The sequence below is a fragment of the Nicotiana attenuata genome, chromosome 1 (genome assembly GCF_001879085.1).
Source record: "Nicotiana attenuata strain UT chromosome 1, NIATTr2, whole genome shotgun sequence".
NCBI lineage: Eukaryota > Viridiplantae > Streptophyta > Magnoliopsida > Solanales > Solanaceae > Nicotiana > Nicotiana attenuata.
In genome coordinates this window covers 45,573,131-45,597,328 of record NC_031989.1, presented here as the reverse complement: position 1 = coordinate 45,597,328, position 24,198 = coordinate 45,573,131, and the positions used below count along the sequence as shown (strand labels likewise).

The window sequence follows — 24,198 nt, the reverse complement described above, 5'->3', positions numbered from 1 at the left end:
TATATATAAACTTAAAGCACTTGAAAGACCTCTTAATTAATTTATTAAAAAATTAAAAACAAAATACTACTTACATGCGAAACTTGTCTCATAAAAATAATTAACATGATACGTTATCCCTTTTCTCATCTCAGACGAGATTTTACAATTTTTGTTTCTTAAGGATTCCGGTTATATTGATCACTTAATTTAATTGTTTTCCTTTTCACTTGTCATAAAATATTTTTTCTCCATGTAGATTTAGTTCCTATTAAGCTCAGTGCCTATCAAATAATTACTTAAACAATCAAATAGGAGAAAATCCGATTGATTTGTTTCAAAATGAGATAAATTTTAATTTTGTCGAAACAGATAAAGAAAATCGAACTTGACACGGATGGAATATATTACTACTATTATCGATTTTTCCTTAATGCCTACTGCTGCTTTGTTAAGTATTAATTTCAACTCCAAAACTTAGGTAAATCTCATCATACATATTTGTAAATTCATCCGTCAAAGCTAATTTAGGTCATTTGCACTAAAACCCAAAGGAATATTAAAGTTTTACATCTAGCTTTCACACACATATATATGTAGACCTCTCTAAATTCTAATTTGACAAATTGACCACAAAAAAATTTAATTTATATATAATAATTGTTTTTTAATATCAGTGCAATTTAGATTTGATATAACAAGTTGTGTCATTCTATATTTCCTATCAGATCTGATGTGAAAAGTTAGAAGGGAGCCTCGGAGTGAGAATAAAATTATTTTCGTGTGACCTATATATAGGTCATAGGTCCAAATCGTGAAAGCAACAACTAATGCTATTAAGGCAGGCTGTCTACATCATACCCCTTATGGTTAGAGGCGGATGCAATGTATCGGCATCGGGTTCACCTGGACCCAATACTTTTGACGCAGAACATACATTTATGTGTAAAAATTTACTAATATTGTAATATACCTATATGAACCCATAACTTTTAAAATACAATAAGTTCATTGTTAAACACCTTAAAGGTTGAACCCATAAAACTTCAATCCTAAATCCGTCTCTGCTTATGGTGTGGCCTTTCTCGGACCTTGCGTGAACGCGGGATACCTTGTGCATCGTGTTGCATTTTTATTTTTATGAAAAATTATCAGTTTATTTAGGTCAACCTAACTAAAACTTAAATATAAAAAGGAAAATTTTAAAAAAGAGACTTGACCAGCACCTCACCTATAAATATCCATCCTTTTAATTAGCCCCTCTTCAATATTATCTCCCATGGCTTCCTTCTATTCTATTTGTAAAACTTTATCAACAATTCTCTTTACCTTCTTTGTGTTCCTAACCTCTGCTTCTTCATCTTCGTCTTCTACTTATAGTTATTTGTCAAACATAGTTGTGAATTCAACAGCTGAGTTTATTAATCATACGGCTATATCCGAATTTCGAATACTGAACCGAAGAGTTTTAGCCAAATGCCCGGATCCGAACCCGTATCTCAGTATAACTACAGCCACAAATTCAAGCCTTTCTGATGAAGGCTTTGTCACAGTTCATGTTTCTGGTGTTTTGCTTCCTTCAAAAGGCGATTGGGTTGGCATGATCTCCCCTTCATATTCTGAGTAAGTTAAAAAAGAATTTAAGTTAGTATAAATATTTGTTACGTTAATATATTATTGTTAGTTTAACATATGATTAGCATATTAATTATTACTTCAATTTTATCGAATTACCAGTTAATGTTTATCATAAAGATTTACCTATAATTACCTTATAAATGGATTATGTAGTTTTTTTTAGAAAATTTAAAATAACGAAAAAGAGACTATGTTTTCATTTTTCTAAGAAAATTATTTTAGACGCTATATTTAATAGCGTGTTTTGTTTTTCTGTAGTATGAATGTAGATTTTTGTTGTTGAAACAATCTCTCTTTTTCCCGAACTAGAAGAATTATGATTACCTTTTATCATGATTTTCAAAAGTACCTTTAAATTATATATGAATATTTGAGGTTCATAACATTTTTTCCTTTGTTATTGCCTGTGGGTCATTAATAAACCTTTACCAGAAAAATAAAGTTCAAAACATGAATACGTGATGGAGAAAGACATAAAACTCAACCAAGTGGTCCAGTACGTACTTTTGACAAATAGAAAGTATACTACTAATTATTTGCAATAAAAAGAAAAAAAAGAACATAGGGAGCATGTGAACAATGGAAGAAGTGATATAAAAATATATGTTCTTTATTTGTTTACTTTTATAGCATATAGTTAAAGATATTTATTGACATTTGGGTTGTTTATACCCATGTTTTCAGCGTATCAAGTTGCCCTTTTAACGCCATACAATATCAACAGACTGGTGATCTCTCTGAACTTCCACTCCTTTGCCATTATCCTGTCAAGGTATGTTCACTATAATAGAATTTCATATAACATATATATATATATATATATAGTCAGATCACTCTATAACAATATCCCAATATAATAAGAACTTACTATAAAAGTCAAGTTTTTTTCGAATTTGATTTTTATATAATGTTGTAATATATATCCTCTATAACAATACTTCACTATAACATACTAAAAATATCGAAACAAACGAGGCTATTATAGAAATGTGTGACTGTATTGTACATATATGTGTATGTGATATTTTAAATATATAAGTAACTTAGTACTTCGGATATATTATAAGTAACAAAGAAAGTTCCCAAGCGATAAAAAGAATTTTATAAGTTATATATCCCTTGTTTGAATAATAAGATAGCATGGAGCAAATGTTAAAAAACGAAGAGGAGATACAAAAATTTCACATATCCGTTATATTGGCAAAGTAATTTTCATGTAAATATGTAATTGGACATGTATATTACAATCTTTAAAAATCACTCATTATGGAAAAGAAAATAATACTAGAGGAAAGGAATTAAGAGAGATGAGACTTGAGAGATGAAACAAACAATGGGGCAATGATGTTTGTGGTAAGGTAGTGGGAATATGCCTACCACTTAATAAAGTGTGGGAAGTGGTCTCACACCCATAAGCGTACGTACCACTTTGAAATTGAAATAAATAAGTCATGCAATAACTAACTAGGTATGCATATATTTTGACTTACATTCATTTGCTCCCACTCCCCACTTTTCATTCTTGATGATTATTTAATACGTTCCCATTTTCTATGCCACCGTCTTGTCTTGTTAGGACATAATGTAATGAGCGGGTTGAACTAATTTTGGGCGGATTAAAATGGGACAGGTTAATAATCCGTTCAAAAATTACTTGGGTTGAGATGAAATGGGTCAAAATGTGTTTGGATCATAGCCCAACCCATCCAATTCTTACCAACCTTTAATTAATGTGTATTATTTTCTTATGAATTGTTTAATTATCAAATAATATTTTTTTATGGTCATATATAACATATCAAACAAAGCCGAATTATTTTAGCAAAGTTGCTCATGAATCACTTTGGGATAAAAATCAGCTCAATTTTACATGGATTGAAATGAGTTGAGTCAAAATGGACTGAATTAAATAATATGCGGATCAACGAGCGATCCAACCTCGGGCAGGTTGATGAATAAGTTTGAGTATCAAAGATTAATAATAATGTCTAAATTTAAGTAATGTTAGTTAAAATAATATTATTAAGTTAAAAGTTAAAATAATTGTAAGGAAAAATTGATTCTAAGTATATTTTTTTTAAAAGTGCTTTCCAAAAAAGTATTTTTGGAGAGAAGCTACTTTTTTCTGCTTCTCCAAAACGTACTTTTTTCCTCTAAAAGCTTTGCCAAACACTTCAACTTAAAAAAAAAAAAAAAACTTTTTTATGAAAACAAAGTACTTTTGGTTTGGAGAAGCTTGGTCAAACGGACTATTAATATGGAAACCAAACACACTCTACATTCTGATTCACGCAACAACCTGAGTGACATCATCCATTTGAAAACATGTCATAAGATAATAGGACTTAGAGAAAGCGAAATTGACATTCATTTCATGTATGTTTCACGCACGACTCATTTCTTGAATTATATAATTTTCAGGCATTTAAATTGATTTTTGTACATTTTTCGTTCTTGGATTTCAGATTAATTTTAGGCGTTTCATATTTAAAAAATTTTACTTTAAAATTTTTTTTAAAATAAAATATTCGTGAGCTAAATGACACGCACCCCATATATAGAGGTAACGCACTACTAAAAATTACCTGTTTACCGACGCAAGTTACCGACGGATTTCCGTCGGTAACAAGGCTTTACCGACGAAAATCCGTCGGTAAGTGGTTGGTAGGTAAATCCTTCCTCGGTAAAATGTATCGACAGAATCCGTCGGTAAGTACCGACGGACCCCATCGGGAAGCCATCGGTACTTTGCTGACAGGAGTTGGTCAAATAATTTTACTTACCGACGGATATCCATCGGTATATTATAAAATAATATAATAATAATAATATCAATACCGACGAATATCCGTCGGTACATTAAAAATAATAATTTAATAATACCGACGGACACCATCTGTAAGTTTAGAATTTTGATTTAGTAATATAAAAATAAAAATATGAATAAATTCATATTCCGATGGCCATCCGTTGGTATTTTCAACAAAATCTGAAAATTTGGTTCAAGAATACCGACGGACTCTGTCGATAAGTCCCTCGATAATTCTGGTACATTTTTGGAAGGCACTGCCTATATTTGGTTGCACCACCTGCCAACAGAATATTACAATACAAACTAAAATGCAACCACACAAAAACTCAACTTAACAACAAAAAACTTTATAATCTATATCCAAATTATCCCATCAAGCATCCAAATATCCAAATTATCCCATCAATCATCAAAACTATCCAACCAAACATCAAAACGTAACATTCAAAGTTAACATCCAACTAAACAACAATCCAACCAAACATAAAATCACTCATCTTCGGGTTCCCCCTCATCTTCTTTATAATTTGTATTATTTCCATCACTTTCATCCTCTTTATCAAATCTTTAAAGGCATGGATTTCCCTAGTATATGTATCAGTAACAACTGCGAAAGATTATGGAACAAATTATTCTATATTACTTAACACTATCTGGGGGAAGGACAAGAAATGATTGAAAATTTAGGAGATAACTTATGTGACATCTGAACTATCGAAATTCTTTAATGTTTGGCTGATTAGTTTCTTTGAGTTGTTCTTCTTCATCAATTAACCATATCGCAATATCCTTCAAAACTACCACTCTCATGCAAATCCAAAAGCCCAACACTTTAAGAAAATAATATTGGTAGGCTAAATAACTAGTACCTGTAGTTCATATAATTGGAGTTGGAAAAGTTGCTAGCAGAATCAATTCTCACAATAAGAATGCCAGGGATCTTTGTTATTTCTTATACTGCAGTATAATTCTGTAAACAATAGTGTTAAGGGATAAAAGAAATTCATAGGCAATTAATTTATTTAAGCTGTTAGTTTAGACTTATATCTCTAGTTTTCATTTACCTGTAGCCATATAACAAGATGTCATTGAACTAACCGTGTTCATTTGTTCTGAAGGCTACCATTTTTTTGTTTCAATCCAATTGGATTCAATGCCGCAAATATTCTTCAATGGTTGTAGCTTCCTATAATAAATAGTATGTTATATAAATTAAGTTATCTCTAAAAAGAATATCTAGTCAAAAAAGTTAATAAATATAACTTACTCCTCAATGCTATCATACAACACACCAGACCTTTGCACTGGTGGAGGATTTATCTTGCGATGGATGTGCATCACCTTGACATTATAAAAAAAGGGTAAGGCACAACAAAAAAAATTATTGACCAATAAAATAAGAATCATTAAGATTTGATTTCCTTTTATTAAATTCAACTATCTAAAGCAACATTGAAGAGCATGGCAAAAAAGACCGCACTCATAGACTCCTTATTGCACAAGGATAGAAATAACTTGTCCGTCAAAGGATAAGAGTGACGGCCAGGTTGCTCCAGTAATTAATTCATAGATAAATTGCTCAAAAGTACTATTGAAATAGTTCTGGATAAACAAAGTCCAAACACGTTTGTACATGTAAACAAAAATACAGACAACTCCAATCATCCTTAATGATAAAAGATCTTCCAAATACTACCTAATACAAATATACAACCTCTCAGTAGAGATCCTTCTTTTCAAAACCCCACAACAACGAAAACAGAGGAACCTACACAACAATTGAACCAAAATATAACCCAGTACTTTTAATAATATATTGATTCAAATTCTAAAGGCATATCAAAAATAATTTCGGGTACGAACTCTACATTAGAAAGTAAACAAAGACGATTTAGGTTAAATAAGAGTATGATAAAATACAGACCTTTATTGTTCGGATTGCGCCGAAATATTTTGTAGAGATGATGATGATGAGAGGGAATTGAGCCCTGCTATGATGAAGAAAGGAAATTAAACCCTAATTTGTGAGTTGAAGAGAGGGAACTAATTGTGCACTTTGGAAAAAAAGGGGCGAAAAGAAGAGGGAATTTTTCCCGGTTCCATAAATTTGAGTCTAATATCCAAATTACCCCCTAATGTGCAGATTAAAACCTATAAAGGTGGTGGCTGATATCGTCTTTTAGATCTTTCTTTTCTCTATTTTTCTCTTTCATTTTTTTTTACTATTTAAATTTAAAAATTGGAAAATATAACGAAATTACTAACAAATATAAATTAAAATATAGAACAAACTTAAAACAACTCATAAAACTAAGAAAAAATGTTCAAGTAATTTTCGGGTTATAAAAATTGTAATTTGTATTTAAGCTATTGACTAACAAATGTTAAAGCAATAAAAATAAGTAACTAAGTAAATAAAGGTATTTTTCAATAAGTGTCTAATGTGTTTCCTATAATTTTGCCGAACTATTCTTTATTGATCATAAATTCTCTCATAACGTAATTATTTCTCGATCAAAAGCAGTATTTTTTACAATTATTCTCTCAAACTAACTCTAGCTAGCAATTCAAACGACTCACATCAAACGCGCCAAAGCTTCGTTATCTCTAACCCCTCTTTTATGTATGTGCGATTAATCTATTAATTATTCCTCAAAGGTGACGTTGTTCAACAAGAACCTAATCTTGTAATCTTATTCAATAAAGACAAGATATAATAACGGCATATTTAGTTAAGAGCTTTTCAATTAACTGTAATCAAAACATAGTTGAACAAATAGAGTTTGAAGAATGACTCAATTTATATTGAGGTTAGAAATAATCGTACATTATATCAAATTGTTCATTTTGATCAACCTCCTTCACTTTTATGCAACTTTTTTTTTACAAAATATAAGGTGAAATAAATAAATAAATTAGAGATTATTAACCGCTACATATTATATTGAATTGTGGTGATTTATAAACCTCCACAAGTTAATACAATTTGCGGAGGTTATCACAAACCCCCCACAATAAAAGTGCCACAAAAAAAACTATATTGTGGGGTTGAAAGAAAATGCCACAAAATGACCTTATAGTGGGGTTTCTTATAACCCCCACAAATTAGCCACCACAAATTAGCTTATTTCTGATAGTGTACTAATGCACTTATACTTAGAGGTCGTTTGGTAGAGTGCATTACACAAAATAATGCTTGCATTAGTTTTATGTATTAGTAATACCTTGTTTGGTACACTTTTTCAACTTATGTATAACTAATACAAGCATTAGTTATACATCCTATTTGGTATTATCTTGTGTATAGCTAATGCATAGCAAAACCATGGTATTAGTTACCAAGGCTATTAATGCATGAATTAGTATGTCTAAAGATAAAATTATCTTTAAAGTCCCTTAAAACTAAAGAATATAGAGGGTATTTTTGTAATCAACTATTTTTTTAAAAAATTATGCAATGCATTATAGTTTTTAATAGACCACACCAAACAATGTATAAAAAATAATCTCTGCATAACTAATGCTTGCATTACTAACACATGCATTACTAATCCATGCATTACTAATACACCACATATAGCATTATTCTTATACACCCTACCAAACGACCCCTTAGTGTAATGTCAATCTATAAGCTAATTACAACTAATACACTTACTAATTACAAATAATACACTTCTACTTAGTGTATTATCAATGTAACTATCATCTGTTGATCCCCGAATACGATCCCGACTTAATTCCTTGGGCTTTTACTCAGACTTCAAAGCTCCAAATCACTTGAATTCATTCCATAACATCTACATAGCTCGGAATCACTCCTACAAGGCATAAAACACACAATTAGTGCAAGACACTAGCGATTAAAGCTCAAACTCAATTAAAGTGCAGTAAATTTGAGTGTAATAAGCGACTAAAATACGTAATTATAGCCTATCATCAATTATCAATTTAGAATAGATCATCAGCGAATCCACTTATACTTAATGTAATTATCAATTTATAAGTTAATTATCACTAATACACTTCAACTTTATGTAATTATCAATTTATAAGCTAATCAATCGCTAACATTTCTTACTGATATTACGAATACACTTATACTTAGTGTAATTCTCAATGCATAAAGCTAATCAATCAGTAATAGTTCTAAAGACTATACTAATACACTTCTACTTAATTAGCATAATTATCAATGTATAAGCTAATGAATCACTAGCATTGCTTCACGATAGCACTAATATTACTTAACGATAGCACTAATAAACTTCTACTTACTTTAGTTATCAAACTAAATTAAAGATAGACAATCACAAACATTGCTCACAAATAGCATTAATAAACTTCTATTTAGTGAATAGTTATCAATGTATAAGCTAATCAATCACTAACGTTACTTCTATAAGGATGCCACTAGTTCACTAATACTTAGTGCTATTATCAATGTATGTAGGCTAATCAATCACCAACATTACGTATAGATATATTATTAATACACTTATACTTCATGTAATTATCAATCTACAAGCTAAATACAACTAATACACATTTGCTTAGTATATTATCAATATGTATAATCAATTATTAACATTACTTAAGGACACTATTAATACACTTCTCCTTACAATAATTATCAATTTATAAGATAAACCATCACTAATATTTCTTATGAAAACGACTAGTACACTTCTTCTTAGTATGTATTTATTAATGTATAGGTTAATCAATGTAGTTAAGGATACTACAAATTCAATTTTACTTTGTGTAATTATAAATTACTAAGCTAATTACCAATAATATATTTTTAAGTAGTGCAATTACCTCCACTTAGTGTAAATTTCAATAAATAGGCTAATGAACCACTAAGATAGTTAAGTAAATACTTACCGAGGGACTTACCGACGGCCTCCCTCGGTATTGTGCAATAAAAAATAAAAAAATAATTATGTATAATATTATATATTTAAATTACCGACGGAAGTCCATTGGTAATAAAAGATAAACAAAAAATTATGTTACAATAATATTATATATTTAAATACAAAATGTTCCGAGGGAGTCCGTCGGTAAATTACCGACGGAATCCGTCGGTACATCCCATTTAAATTTTGACCGTCAAAATATCATTATATAGGACGGACTTCCGTCGGTTCTTTTTTAAAAAAATTAAAAAATAAAAAATTCAAAAGTAACGAGAGACTCCGTTGGAAAGTTCTTCGAAAGACGTAAACGTCCCTCCCCCCCCCCCCCCACCCCCCCCCCCTTAAAACCATGATCTTAATTAGCTAGTTCGTTTAATTTTATGTAAGAATTTGTAGATTCTTGTAGAATATTTTTCCTATTTTCATTAAATAGATATCCATCCGACTATTGGAATATACCTAAAACAACTCTACACACTTAATTTCTCCTTCCGTTTGCACCACGTCTTGTTAATTTCTCTTCGATTGAATTCATAGTTTAAAGCTTTAATTTATGCATGTTGTAAATAACATTTAGTGCCTTATTTAGGGTACGGAGTATAACAACTCATCCAATTTATAGGACCAAGCTTATTCACGCCCAGGAGAAAAGTATTAGTACATAAAACCAAAAAAAGAAAAAGAAAATTGCTTTGTATTTAATTTGTTTAGTTTCTTAGAGATGATTTGGTTATTATGGCAGGCACAATATTTAAGCAAAGATCCAGGTTATCTAAGATGCAAGAAGAAAGAGTGCAAGAAATATGTGAAGGGTTCTTGTGTTGAGAGAAGTTGTAGCGCTTCTCTCTCATTTCACGTTGTTAATTTCAGAACTGATATTGAGTTTGTCCTCTTTGCTGGTGGATTTGCCACACCTTGCATCCTCAAAAGATCAAACAAATTGAGTTTCACTAACCCTAAACAGCCTTTATATGGCCATCTCTCAAGCATGGACTCCACAGCAACTTCAGTAAGTACTATTTGCATAGTTTTATATGTTTTTGTTTGGCAGGATAAGAAAATTATACTGGCCGATTTATCCGTATTCATACCACGTAGGTACGTATATTAAATGGAGAAGCGTTCTTTATTAGAGATTTTTTTATATTTTATTTTAGAGCGCGAAACTGAAACTTCATGTTAAAGGTGAAATGATCTCATCCTTTCCTTGATGATCTTCAGTGGATCGATCGTAGACCGATTAACTATTATCAGTTAGAACAGTTCAATTCGAATAATTTATAATTGGTCTGGTTGGACTAGGAAAATGAAGTATCTCATTACAATTTGTTTTAGTTTTTTTTTTTTTTATCGTTAGAACTCTTTTTAAAATCGTAAGTAGAAATTTTATCTTCCAATTATTACAAAAATGTAAGTTTATTAAGTTGCATTGTTATTACTTAAATCGACCTTGGACATATTTTACCAACAAAAGTAGTTCTATTTCTTGTTTTATTTATATGGAAGGGCAAGATATTGTAATAACAAGAATGAGCTCTGGTTCCTATTTTAATTGTTTGGTTTCATTTTAATACCAGCTAAAGTTCCCCTTATTGAGCATAAGTAATGTTTTCGTAATACGTAATATTAGTTTGACCATTTGTTTTTCATCAAATTTAGATGAGGGTAACATGGGTTAGTGGGGATAAAGCACCTCAGCAGCTGCAGTATGGAAATGGAAAATCTGTAACATCAAAAGTTTCAACGTTTACCCAAAAGGACATGTGCAGTAAGTTTCTTCTTCCAATCCATATTCATAATATGTTTCCTTTTCTATCCGACATTACTTTTCACTTGTAATTAGTGGCTGTAGCAAGATTATACAACTAACGTTTGTGTTGAGGAATTGACGACTACAATTTCAATTGCTCCGTACAACTTATATCGTTAATTCTTTAAGGTCATCAACAAGTAAGCTATATGGTTAAGGTTTAAATGAGCTAATAATTGCTTTTCTGTTATCCATGTTATTTATTTGCACTAGCACTTAATTAATCCATGTTATCAAATTTATTGCTTTTCATCATCATTCTTTATGTTTTGGTACTATCTTTATCCAAGAGGAACACAGCAATGAAATTTAATTGCATGCCCATTTTGGGCCTAATTTTGTTGTAGGAGTTTAAAATTGATTTTTTTTTTCTTTTTTTGGGTAAATCGGAAGGTGCTTTTCCAAAAAGTCCAGCCAAGGACTTTGGGTGGCATGACCCAGGCTTCATTCATTCAGCAGTAATGACCAGACTTAATCCTTCAACCACATACTCCTACAAATATGGAAGGTACTCACTAACCAAACATTGAAAAATATTTTCCATAAAATAAGTCATTATTCTGAAAAATCATTTAGATCATACCAAGCATATCGACAGAGATATCTTTCTTGTCATTTCCCAATATATGCTTACTAACATATACGTATCATCATATATTTTTTTTTCCTTGCTAAACCAATGCAGTGATTCAGTTGGTTGGAGTGGGAAAATAGACTTCAAAACACCACCTGCTGGAGGATCAGATGAGGTTCGATTTCTGGCATATGGAGATATGGGAAAGACTCCTAGGGATCCTTCTTCCGAACATTATATTCAGGTAATAAAAATTAGGCATATGTCACGTATGGTCGCTAAATTAAGTCACAATCTCCTTTTTGTTACATTAAGGTACAAATTAAAACCGAACTTTAAATAATTTATACATAGTTCCATTACTTTAATGTAGCCAGGATCGTTGGCGGTGACGAAGGCTATGGCAGATGAAGTATCTTCTGGAAATATAGATTCCATATTTCACATAGGCGACATCAGTTATGCCACAGGATTTCTCGTAGAGTGGGATTACTTCCTTCAACTAATCACTCCTGTTGCTTCTCATGTTTCTTACATGACTGCTATTGGCAACCATGAAAGGTATTCTTTGCTTAAGCTTAATTAGTTAGTTGCATCTTCTGTTTAACATATACTAATTTTATTGAGCAGTAGCATACCGAACTTGATAGATATTCATTCCATGATGCTTTTCAGAAAGTAAGTGATTTTCTGGTGTTAGATTGCCACCAAATATTCTTCAACCATTGCTTTCCAATTATCTCTAACTCTCCCGATTTTCGAACTGAAACAAGAATAGAAAAAGTAATTGAGAGCTTAGAACCAAGATTAATGGAGAAAATCGCTAATGAGAGAAGGTGTAGCCATTATCCGATGAGAGCAGAGAAAAAAATGAGTTTTTTACAATTGACCCACTAGTTTTAACCTTAGCACCCTTTTTTATTTTTACCGTATAATGATATAATAAAGAGTATTAAAATCTTAATTAAGTTCGATTTTTGGATTAAGCTAAACAAATATTCAAGTAGATTGCCACATAGCAGATTTTAAAAACAATTTGGAGCGTGTATTATAAGCACTAGTAAGAATGCGACGAGAGGGTTTTATTATGAAGGGGGATACGGTTCAGGAGGTTTTCGGGGACAGACGATAGTTTAGGCAGGCAACCGGCAATTAAAGGTTGTATAGGTTATGCTGATTTTAGGGTATAAACACATCCAAACTCCTGTAACTTTTCAGCAAAGTATAGCTACCCTACAATCTTATCTAGTGAAAGATGCTTCTTTGCCAAGAATATGCGATTCATCCGAAATAAGAAAAGCTTTTATCCTAATAAGTCAGGGTACTATCAGTCGAATAAGCAATAAATCATCTTTGCATAATGAAGAATGGATTACTTTCTCACACCTTAAAGATATATACTTCAAAAATATAATATTTTACTACTTTAATATATGCCCGTGAGCATTCAATAGCTCTTCTCTTCCTCTATCTACCCCAACCTCGATTTGGTGGTCGTGGGGCTTCCTCTTCCAAGAATTGAGAGAAGATATTTCACGTTGACCGGTACACACATTTGAATTGGTCAAAATAGAACTTGCAGATCAACTATCTTACTCACAAAAAAATCAAGACCTTAAAATTTTCATAAATTTTATAAAATAAACTTAATTAGGGGGAAAATATGAACAATATTCTTATATATTTATGTGCGAAAACATTCAGGGATTATGTAGGAACAGGATCAGTGTATGGAACACCAGATTCAGGGGGAGAATGTGGAGTGCCTTATGAAACTTATTTTCAAATGCCAACTGCAGCAAAAGATAAGCCATGGTACTCCATTGAACAAGGAAGTGTTCACTTCACAGTTATTTCAACTGAGCATAATTGGTCTCACAACTCAGAGCAAGTATAATTCACCATCCAGTTTAGTTGTTTTATACTTCTTCTCTTTTATTTGCAGATTCTAATTTACTAATTTCTTGCCAAAAATATAAATTAATTATCTCTAACAGTATGAATGGATGAGGAAAGATATGGCTTCAGTTGATCGATCAAAAACTCCTTGGTTAATTTTTACTGGGTAAGTGAATATTCTTCTTGCATTATTTCGCGTCTGTAATTACCTTATAAAGATCTAATGATGTAAAAATCTTTTACACTATAATAGGAGTACTATTTAGTTCAAGATCAATATAAAGTTTTACTATATGAAAGTGCTCTTAAGATGTAACATGTTGGTAAATGGTAGTCGTTATGCTAGTATTTTTTCTCCATTTGGCGTATTAATTAAGGCAAAGCATTTGAATTGATTAGTATAATGATCAGTTTTGGTTTAGAATTATGTAAACATATTCTAAAAGTAAAGCGCGTGTAAAGCTTAGAATCTTAAATGCTGAATGCATCAAGTTTAAATCTTGAATCTGTCTCTAAATCTATTGCTAATGATTTATGATTATGTTGATTTGTTCATAGGCATCGACCCATGTATTCTTCAGTTAATGGGGTGTTTCTTAAAAGTGTTGATGATGATTTTGTCAAAGCTGTTGAGCCTCTACTACTGGCAAACAAGGTATTCTTCTTACCTTATTAAATTGAACTTGTGCACACCAGAAGTTCAAATAAATTTTACACTATCAAGTCGCTCTAAAGAATGCCATAAAAGTTGAATTTATTAATAAAATAAGGCAGATCAACTATTAAAAAGTAAATGATTTTAGAGTGTACAATTTGATTACACTATCAATATGATTCTAAATGACGGGTTCAGATATCTTTTTTGTTGAGTATTTATTGTCATTGGAAAAATGTGTCAGGTTGATCTAGCATTATGGGGACATGTTCACAATTATGAGAGGACTTGTGCAGTATACCAGAAAGAATGTAAAGCATTGCCTAGTAAAGATGCAAGTGGAATTGACACTTACGACAACGCCAATTACACTGCACCAGTTCATGCAGTTATTGGAATGGCTGGCTTTAGCTTGGACCAGTTCCCTTCCGATGTAAGCCTAGTCTTGCGCAAAATAATAGAATTTTATTTACTATAACACTAAGGTCACAAAATTGTCACGTTAAAGTAACTGAACTATTTCGGTATACACAGGCGAATAAGTGGAGTTTGGTAAGAATAGCCGAATTTGGATACGTGCGAGTTCATGCTACAACCAAAGCATTGAGGATTGAAGTAAGTGTTACAAACATGGACTTGTACGTTTTCTGTTACGCACACACATGCACATATCTTGGAATTTTCTAAATTTCTCATTTCCATTTTGCAGTATGTAAATGCAAATAGTAGAAAGTTGGAAGACAGTTTTCAAATAACCAGAAGCTGAACAAACAAGAGATGGAAAGAGAATACAATACACTAGCTAGTGCAGTAAAACTATGTTATACAAAGTATAGGGAAAGTTTATTCAAATTCATATATACTGTCATACATACACATTAAAAGTTTTAATTCTCTTACATTTGGCAACAATATTTGTCTCAATAATTTGATTGTTTACCTCGAAAAATGTGAGTAACAAGTAAAGATGTTTTGTGGTTTTAAAGATACGTGATCTATCTATATAGAATAGGAGAGGCAAAGAACTATTATGATGACAAGTGGCATAACATTAAATTGACACATGTAAAAAATTTGGACAATCCTCCAACTTTCTTGGAGTTTCAGAATTCAAATTTATTTAAAAATAGATGTGAAAGACACGTTTTTCTTCAAAATTCAAAAATTTTAAATTTTTCAAGCAATAGAAACTACCAATAAAAACCACCAACTACTCCCACTTCCTCCACTCCCCTTCCTTTTAAAAACTAACTGAATTTCTCCTCTTGCAAGACACGTTTTTATTTTCAAAATTCAAAAATTTTAAATTTTTCAAGCAATAGAAACTACCAATAAAAACCACCAACTACTCCCACTTCCTCCACTCCCCTTCCTTTTAAAAACTAACTGAATTTCTCCTCTTGCATAAATTGGATTAGAAAAAACGTATAGTTCCCTTTTTTCTTTCATCGAAAAATTTGTCCGGGAAAATTTCATCCAAAATCGTTCTTTGTGATTTTTCGTTGTTCGATGAGTAAATTGCTAAGCATCTAATCATCATTTTGCAATTATGCATCTCAGNTATTACCAAATACGTTCTTTGTTGATTTTTCGTTGTTCTATGAGTAAATTAGCTAAGCATCTAATCATCTATTTACTAATTATGCATCTCAGGTGATGTACTTCCTTCTGCTTTTGACTTTTTCCTTTCATGTGTGAATGCTGAATATATATATATATATATATATATATGACTATCTACATACTTTGTTTTTATCAACGTAATACATAAAACTTTTCCTTCTTTAAAATCTTTAAAACACAAGAAAGAATTTCTTAAGTTTTTGTTTCTTTCCTCGATTTAAATAGTGAAAGGAAGATTTTTTTTCTTCTAGAATTCTTTCATATTAGTTTAGCCTTTATTCTTAGCAGAAGGGGTTATTTTTAAAAATGGAATATTCTCATTAAAACTCATAAAGTATTAGGAATGATTAAACTACATGGATTAAAATCTGTAATTTGCGCGACTCTAAATGCAAAGAAACATTACCCTTTCAGTTAGTTTAGGCATGATCTTAGCAAGTTTATCCAGAAATCATACAAGTTTATCCGGGGAAAATTGCATCCAAAATCGTTCTTTGTGATTTTTCGTTGTTCGATGAGTAAATTGCTAAGCATCTGATCATCATTTTGCAATTATTCATCTCAGGTGATGTACTCCCTTCTGTTTTTGACTTTTTCCTTCAAGTGTGTAATTAAAGATCTGTTCACTTTGATAAGATTTATGGATATCCTTTGTCCACATGGATACTTAAGGATATTGCATATATTTTGGCAGCTTAAGAATGTTTTCTGCCAAAAGATCTGATTCTTCATTTCTAAAATTAATTCTCTATAACTAGGCTAAGTTATTCAATTTAGTTTTTATCAACGTAATACATAAAACTTTTCCCTTCTTTAAAATCTTTAAAACACAAGAAAGAATTTCTTAAGTTTTTGTTTGTTTCCTCGATTTAAATAGTGAAAGGAAGATTTTTTTTTCTAGAATTCTTTCATATCAGTTTAGCCTTTATTCTTAGCAGATGGGGTTGTTTTTTAAAAATGGAGTATTCTCATTAAAACTCATAAAGTATTAGGAATGATTAAACTACATGGATTAAAATTTGTAATTTGCGCGACTCTAAATGCAAAGAAACATTACCCTTTCAGTTAGTTTAGGCATGATCTTACATATGTGAATGTAACATTGCCCGTATTTCTTTGCCAAATTCTGTCTTCATCATTGTTGTAATATTTTTGTTGAGTTTTTCGCATCGAGTTAACAATTCTGGAAGTGTAAAGTCATACATCGAGAAACAACAACTTTGGTTGTGGAAGGTAGAAATCATACAAGTTTATCCAAAGTTTGATCTTTGATGTTCGATCTTTGATCATTACATGAATTCATTTGTCAGATAAAGTTTCTAGCCAGAGAAAGCAAACAATTTCGTGGAATTTGTTGTGAAAAGTGAGTTCAGTTTGCATTTGCTTAGATTTATATTCCAGAGAAAGATGGAGTTCGACGAGAATGCTTTGTTCGTAAAGCTCATTGTTTTGTTTTATTTTATGTAATAAATTCAAGCTAATTGAACAGAGACAGTGGTTTTGTTACATATATTGTAGAGTCTTAAAGATTGTGACTATTTTTTATTGTTCCAAATACGGTTTAAGAAGTAGAGATTGTTACTTTCATTAACAATAACATATTATTTTTGATCACTTTTCATTACCATTTCAAGTAATATTTCTTATTATTTTTTAATTTTATAATTCCCCGTACATCGTGCGGGTACGGATACTAGTATATTCTAATACTAGTGATTATACAAGCAATATTAAGCTTAAGTAAGAAGAAAATGATGAACCAAATCAATATTGTTGAAGCAGTAGGGGCCTCGAGTTTCGTTATCCAGGGACCTTGAGGTCAGCTAAGTCCAATAAAGTATGAACAGTAAAGTAAAGGCAATAAAGCTGAAGAATAATTGTTGAGCAGGTTAAACAAGAGAAGAGTAGAACGTTCTATTGCACTGAATAATCTGATGCCTTTACAAAATGATTGGGGTCTACTTTATATAGGAGGGAAAAACCCCAATATAGTATATTCCTCATTAGGGTAAAGAATTCTATTGGTACAAGTGTACAATAACCTAGTACGGACCTGTACCATTTCGTACAATTCTTATCAATTAATTTATGCCCTGACCCACGTATCCTTGAGAAATTCCCGCTCTTTGTTGATTGACTTCGAGGTAGAGCTGTCCTCGATGTAGGTCATGCCAGGCCTTCGATCAGCTTCCTCGAGGTAGGTGTCCCTCAGCCGGGTTCGACCTCCACTTTGAGTTGCCCGGACTCGAACTCATAGACCAATTTAAGGCTTTGAAATCGGGCTCCCTGATTTTGACCGTATACATTGATTTTTAGCTTATGCGCTAATTATTTTACTCCTTCTTGATCGAGATGTTTCTTTGTTGATATTCACTGGCTACAATATTTTAATTGGGCTCGAAAACTCCAATGCAAGTTAGGTGACACCAAATTTGCTGGGTCGGGAACTCCAATAATTTGTTTTAAAATAAATAAAAATAAAAGTACTTCATTACTTTATTCACAATATTAAGGTTTTAGGTTGAATATTCAGATTCTTTCATATAGCAACTTAACTGACATTTAGTAAGCTCATTTTTCATACTCATAAGTTTATATTAATGTTCAAGAGTAAATTTGGAATTTACTTACACGTACAGAAAGATGCTGAGTTATATAGTAATTACTCAAGACAAATACAGCTCAACTAGTTATTAATCACTCCTGTTGATTCTCATGTTTCTTATATGATTGCTATTGGCAATCATAAAAAGATAATATTCTTATTGTTTATATATATGTATATTTAATAAGTTTCCGATGAACGGTGTCACGATGGTTCCATCCCTGCAGCTATGCATTACCTGGGTAAAAATTTAACTGCCCACCTAATATTTACCATATTAGTAATTTATTATTGTACAATAACACCAACAATACAGTACTCTTATTGCTGTTCTGGTACCTTTGGAAGTGTGTGGGCACATTTTGGAGTGTTGAGGCAAAGCCTCAAGTGCGGACCTAGGAGGGAAAGTGCGGACCGCAGAGGAAAAGTGCGGGCCACAGGGAAAATATGCGGACCGCACAATTCTTCTCGCGGCCGCAGATCGGATATTCTGCAGGTTCGATTGTATGACTTTGGAAGCTTATATCTTTTAATCTATAAAGAATTTGGAGATGATCCGAAAATGAAAGTTGTATCCCTTTGTGTCTAGTTTCACAAGGGTAAAGAAATCATCATTTGGACAATTATACAGATAGTTATGGATAATTTATTAAAGCCTGGTAGTGCAGATTTTGCTGAAGTGCGGCCACTCAATTTGGATTGCGCGCAAAATTTGGGGTTTTAAAGGTCGAGTTTTGATCAGATTTGACTAATTTTGGTATGGTTGAACTCGCGAGGTGTTCAAATTTTGTGACTTTTACCCGATTCCGAGAGGTGGGCCTGGAATTTTGGGGTGATTTTCTAGTTTCTTGCTTAAGGCTTGAATTCATTAATTAAATTAGCTTCTTATAGTTATATTTATGGTATGTAATTGCTTTTGGCTAGATTTGGGCCGTTTAGAGTCGGAAAATCGTGAAAAAGGCATTGTTACTGATTGATTGAGCTTGGTTCGAGGTAAGTGACTTGCCTAACCTTGTGAGGGAAAATTCCCTTAGGATTTGGTATTGTTGTGATATGTGAGCGCCGTGTACCTGAGGTGACGAGTGCGTACACGGGCTATTTGTCGTAAAATTCTATTTTTACTGAGTAATAACCTGTCTCATCTTAATTGAGTTATAACAGCATGTGTAGTTATCCTGTTTAACCTAGTATAGCATGTCTACGTGTCTTAAACACTTATCTGAACTCTGTGCAACATGCTTAGTGGATTTCCTCCTTCTTCCTTGACTTGTACTTAGTCTGAACTGTAGGATTTCTTGATGTAACTGTTATTTTCATTGTTTTGAGCTACGTATTTACTTTGGGACTACGAGACGGTATCTCGGGAGATCCCTTCTGCATATTTACTTTGGGATTACGGGACAGTATCCCGGGAGACAGCCTTGTATATTTACTTTGAGTCTACGGGACGGTATCCGGGGAGATCCCCCTGCGTATTTACTTTTGGGACTACGAGACGGTATCTCGGGAGATCCCCTGTTGTTTTATTCCTGTGTATTGTACTGTTATTCTTTTATGATTTCTTCTTTGTTAAATTCCAATCTCTTATTACACTGCCGTATTTTATTCTACCTTATTTATTATATATATACCAATAGGGTCATGACCTGACCTTGTCACTACTCTACCGAGGTTAGGCTTGGCACTTACTGGGTACCGTTGTTGGGTACTCATCCTACTTTTCTGCACATATTTATGTGCAGATCCAGGTACCTCTTATCAGCCACGTCATCAGTGAGCAAAGATAGTTTGGAGACTTCAAGGTATATTTATCGCATCCGCTGACCTCGGAGTCCCCCTTTATTCACTCCTATATCATTTACCTTTCCGTACTTTGTCTTAGACTTTGGTGTATAGAGATACTAGTTTTCTTCTGTAGCTTGTGACTTATGATGTTTCGGGTTTTGAAAAAATACTGTGTATCCTCGAGTGTTGGTATTGTACATGCCGAGCGGCATTTTTATCAGATATTTTATTACCTGTTGTAGTTAGTTGTTAGAGTTTTGCTTTTATTTTTGGTTATTTTTGCAAATGTTAGGCTTAACTAGTCGTAAAGACTAGGTGTAGTCACGACATGTCACGGAAGAAGGATTGGGCCGTGACGATGCATGCTTCCAAATTCTATATCAATAAATTAATTAAAAGGAATAATAAAATTAAATCTTTAAAGACATGTTATTCCAAATCGTGCATGTAACTCTAGCTTTGTTATACGTGATCATCACATAATAAACATCTATCCTAAAATTCATATATATATATATATATATTGAATTTCATAAATCAAAAGGATAGATAAATAAAGTGAGTAGGAAAAAGAAAATAGAACCCGAATTTCTGTATTGCAACTTTCTTCTTTGACGTGAATAAAAGAATTAAACACTTTGACTTTTTCTTAGAAAATGACATCTTCCACTAACTTTTGATAGAATGAGCGGATAATATTTTATATTATCTTTTCTGATGGAAAAATTATTTTCTTTACTTTGGTGTAGACTCAACGATTTTTTTGAGACACCGATTCACAAAAACGGTGTACTTTTTGGGTTCTATTTCTTCCTTTTAGAACTAATTGCAATAATTAGTCAAAACCCCAATGTCACGTTATCAAATCTTCAAGCAATTCACAAGACATATTGCATCATAATGCTTCGTCGGTCATTTCATTTTGTTTGCTCACTCCTTTGATAATGTAGAGACCAAAATCGAGAATAGTATATCAAATATTACAGTCGAGGTCAGTTTTATCCGGACAATTTACTATAATTACATAACTTTTACCGGGCTTCTTCCCTTTCTGAATCACCCATGCAAAATTAAATTGCTTGCCCAATGCTATTTGGTTTTAAACCAAGATCGATGACGAGACTGGAAGTTGGATCCGTCTTTTTCTTCTTTCTTCTTGGAACAACCTGTAACATGCCAAATTAGGGAGAGGGGTAACTTTGTAATTTCAATTAGCAGTTACAGATATTAGATAGAATTTCGTACTTTAAAACTGCTTGTAAGTTTCTTTTCTAGATCATGAAATAGATTTACTGTCTCCTCTCATTCTCTCTTTCTCTTTTATACAATTCTGTTGCAAAATCTGTTCAAGAACTTTTCTTTGTTGTGAGTTCTTTAGGAATTGCAAAAGCTGAACTCTGTTTCTCTGAAACACTATTAAGCGGTTACAATTTGGTACTAGAGCCACTACTCCTTGGAATCAAATCATGGGTGATGGTGCAAAATACAATGAGTTGCGGCGTGAGGTTGATGGACTCGGTGAACAGATGAAGGCTTTGAACGAGAAACATGATAAATCCATGAAGGAATTTCGGCAGATGTTCTTGGCCATGGAAATAGTCGAAAATCTCCAATTAGAGCAGAGGAAGTTGGCACTTCAGAAACTGGGGGTTCCACAACATCTCATGGTACTCACGTATTGATTTTCCTAGGTTCAATGGTGAAGATTTGAGGGGTTGGGTTTACAAATGTGAGCAGTTTTTTGAGGTGGATGATACACCAGATGATATGAAGGTGAAGGTTGTTCATTTAGAGGGGCGCGCTTTACATTGGCATCAGATGTATATGAAGACCAGATTTTCTCGTGAGTTTCCAGAGTGGGAAGAGTATGTTCGAGCTTTGCGACATCGATTTGGCGCTTCTACTTATCTTTATCCTATGTCTGAGTTGGTGGCGTTAAGACAAACAGGTACTGTGCAAGACTTTCTTGATCAATTTGATGAGTTGTTGAATGGAGTAGAACTAACAGAAGATCAGGCTATTAGTTGTTTGTTCGCGGGGTTGAAACCTGAAATATCTGTGCAAGTAAGACTGTTAAATCCAAGAACATTGATGAAAACCTACAGCCAAGCCAAATTAGTAGAAAAATCCTTGAGTCTTCAAAGAACCAGTAATTCATCTTATTCCAAAGCCAATTCTTCCATACTACCCAATCCAAAACCTGTTTTCAACCAATCTCACAAATCAAACCCAATCAAGAACATCCCTACCAAAACCTTCAATAAACCCACTCGACTGCTAACTGGTGCTGAAATGGATGAAAAGAGGTCTAAAGGATTGTGTTATTGGTGTGATGAGAAGTATGTGCCAGGACACAACTGTAGGAAAGGAAGACAATTGTATCTATTGGAGGCTGAGGAAGAAGAAGATCAGCATGAAGATTTCCATGAAGTTGAGGAAGAAATCACAGAGGAAGGGGAAGAGTTACTGAAGATCCCTCAAGTCTCAGTTCATGCCATATCTGGAGCTCATGATTATAGAACTATGCGAGTTAGGGGATCGGTCAAAGGAAAGATAGTGCACATCCTCATTGACACGGTAGCACCCATAATTTCTTGGATTTTGATGCTGCAAAGAGGTTAGGGTGTCCTTTGAAAGTCATTCCCGTTGTCTCAGTTGCAGTTGCTAATGGAAGCAAGATTAGCAATTCTCATGTGTCTGGGGGATTTTCTTGGAAAATGCAAGAGGTAGAATTTTCCTCTGATGTACTAATATTACCATTTGGGGGATATGATATAGTTTTGGGAATACAATGGTTGGTTACACTAGGTGATATCAAATGGAATTTCAGGCAGCTCAAAATGGAGTTTTTGGTGGGGAAACAAAAAGTATCATTAAGGGGAAGTCAACCTCCTGAGAATCAATGGGTGGACAACAAAAAATTGCAGAAGTTGATACAAAAATCAGCCCAATTATCCATGATGGCAGTCACAATGGTGAAACTCAGACAGCCTGCTGCTCAAACATTGCAAAATCAGGAGATGGATTCCAATTGATGTGAAATCCCTTATTGATAAATACTCTAAGGTTTTCAGTATTCCAACTAGCTTGCCACCACATAGAGCACATGATCATAAAATCATTCTGAAAGAAGGGACTTCTCCTATCAATGTAAGACCGTACAAATATCCAACTATTTAGAAAGATGATATTGAAAAACAAGTCCGAGAGATGCTTGATTCTGGAGTAATTAGAACAAGTGTGAGTCCTTATTCATCACCAATTGTGATGGTTAAGAAGAAGGATGGATCATGGAGGATGTGTATAGACTATAGGGAATTGAATAAATCCACTGTCAAGGAAAAATTCCCTATACCTGTGATAGAGGAGCTACTTGATGATCTGGGAGGAGCGCAATACTTCTCTAAATTGGATTTGAGATCTGGGTATCATCAAATAAGGATGGTTGATGATCATATAGAGAAGACAGCATTTCGGTCACACCACGGGCACTGAATTCGTGGTGATACCGTTTGGACTAACAAATGCACCATCCGCTTTCCAGAGTTTAATGAACCACATTTTTCAGCATTATCTTAGAAAGTTTATTCTGGTGTTCTTTGATGATATTCTAGTCTACAGTTCTTCTTGGAGCAGTCATTTAGAACATTTGGAGCTGACATTCAAGATGTTGGAAGATAATTGCTTATATGTCAAACTCAGTAAGTGTTCTTTTGCTCAGAATGAAGTGGAGTATTAAGGCCACATTATATCTTCTAAGGGAGTATCTGCTAATCCTAAAAAGATAGAAGCAATGCAAACTTGGCCTAGGCCTAAGACAGTTAAAGAATTAAGGGGTTTTCTAGGTCTCTCGGGGTATTATAAGAGATTTATAAAAGGATACGGTATTATGGCTA

The 24,198-nt window shown here is 32.8% G+C and overlaps 1 protein-coding gene and 1 long non-coding RNA gene across 4 annotated transcripts; one reads left to right on the top strand and one right to left on the bottom strand.

The window, feature by feature from the left end:
• On the top strand, nucleotides 983-15,198 carry LOC109225816 (probable inactive purple acid phosphatase 27). Its single transcript, XM_019390601.1, has 13 exons — nucleotides 983-1,602; nucleotides 2,302-2,389; nucleotides 10,094-10,360; nucleotides 11,011-11,119; nucleotides 11,555-11,669; nucleotides 11,847-11,979; nucleotides 12,109-12,296; nucleotides 13,440-13,626; nucleotides 13,733-13,800; nucleotides 14,193-14,289; nucleotides 14,534-14,722; nucleotides 14,824-14,904; nucleotides 14,999-15,198. The coding sequence occupies exons 1-13, from the start codon at nucleotides 1,259-1,261 to the stop codon at nucleotides 15,053-15,055; spliced, it is 1,923 nt and encodes a 640-aa protein (XP_019246146.1). The 5' UTR covers nucleotides 983-1,258; the 3' UTR covers nucleotides 15,056-15,198.
• Nucleotides 1,511-6,537, bottom strand: LOC109225827. 3 transcript variants are annotated; one of them, XR_002067993.1, is made up of 5 exons: nucleotides 6,354-6,537; nucleotides 5,697-5,770; nucleotides 5,299-5,615; nucleotides 2,290-2,381; nucleotides 1,511-1,598 (listed from the first exon to the last, which is right to left on the bottom strand). It is a non-coding gene; the product is annotated as an uncharacterized LOC109225827 (long non-coding RNA). The 3 variants fall into 3 exon arrangements; XR_002067992.1 differs by lacking the exons at nucleotides 1,511-1,598; nucleotides 2,290-2,381 and adding an exon at nucleotides 4,756-5,036 and having other exon boundaries at nucleotides 6,354-6,536; XR_002067991.1 differs by lacking the exons at nucleotides 1,511-1,598; nucleotides 2,290-2,381 and having other exon boundaries at nucleotides 4,756-5,615; nucleotides 6,354-6,534.

Coding starts and splice junctions, on each gene's coding strand:
- LOC109225816 (XM_019390601.1), top strand. CDS start 1,259: ATGGCTTCCTTCTATTCTATTTGTAAAACTTTATCAACAATTCTCTTT. Junction 2,390..10,093: donor TTTGCCATTATCCTGTCAAG/GTATGTTCACTA, acceptor TTATTATGGCAG/GCACAATATTTAAGCAAAGA. Junction 13,627..13,732: donor GGTCTCACAACTCAGAGCAA/GTATAATTCACC, acceptor TATCTCTAACAG/TATGAATGGATGAGGAAAGA.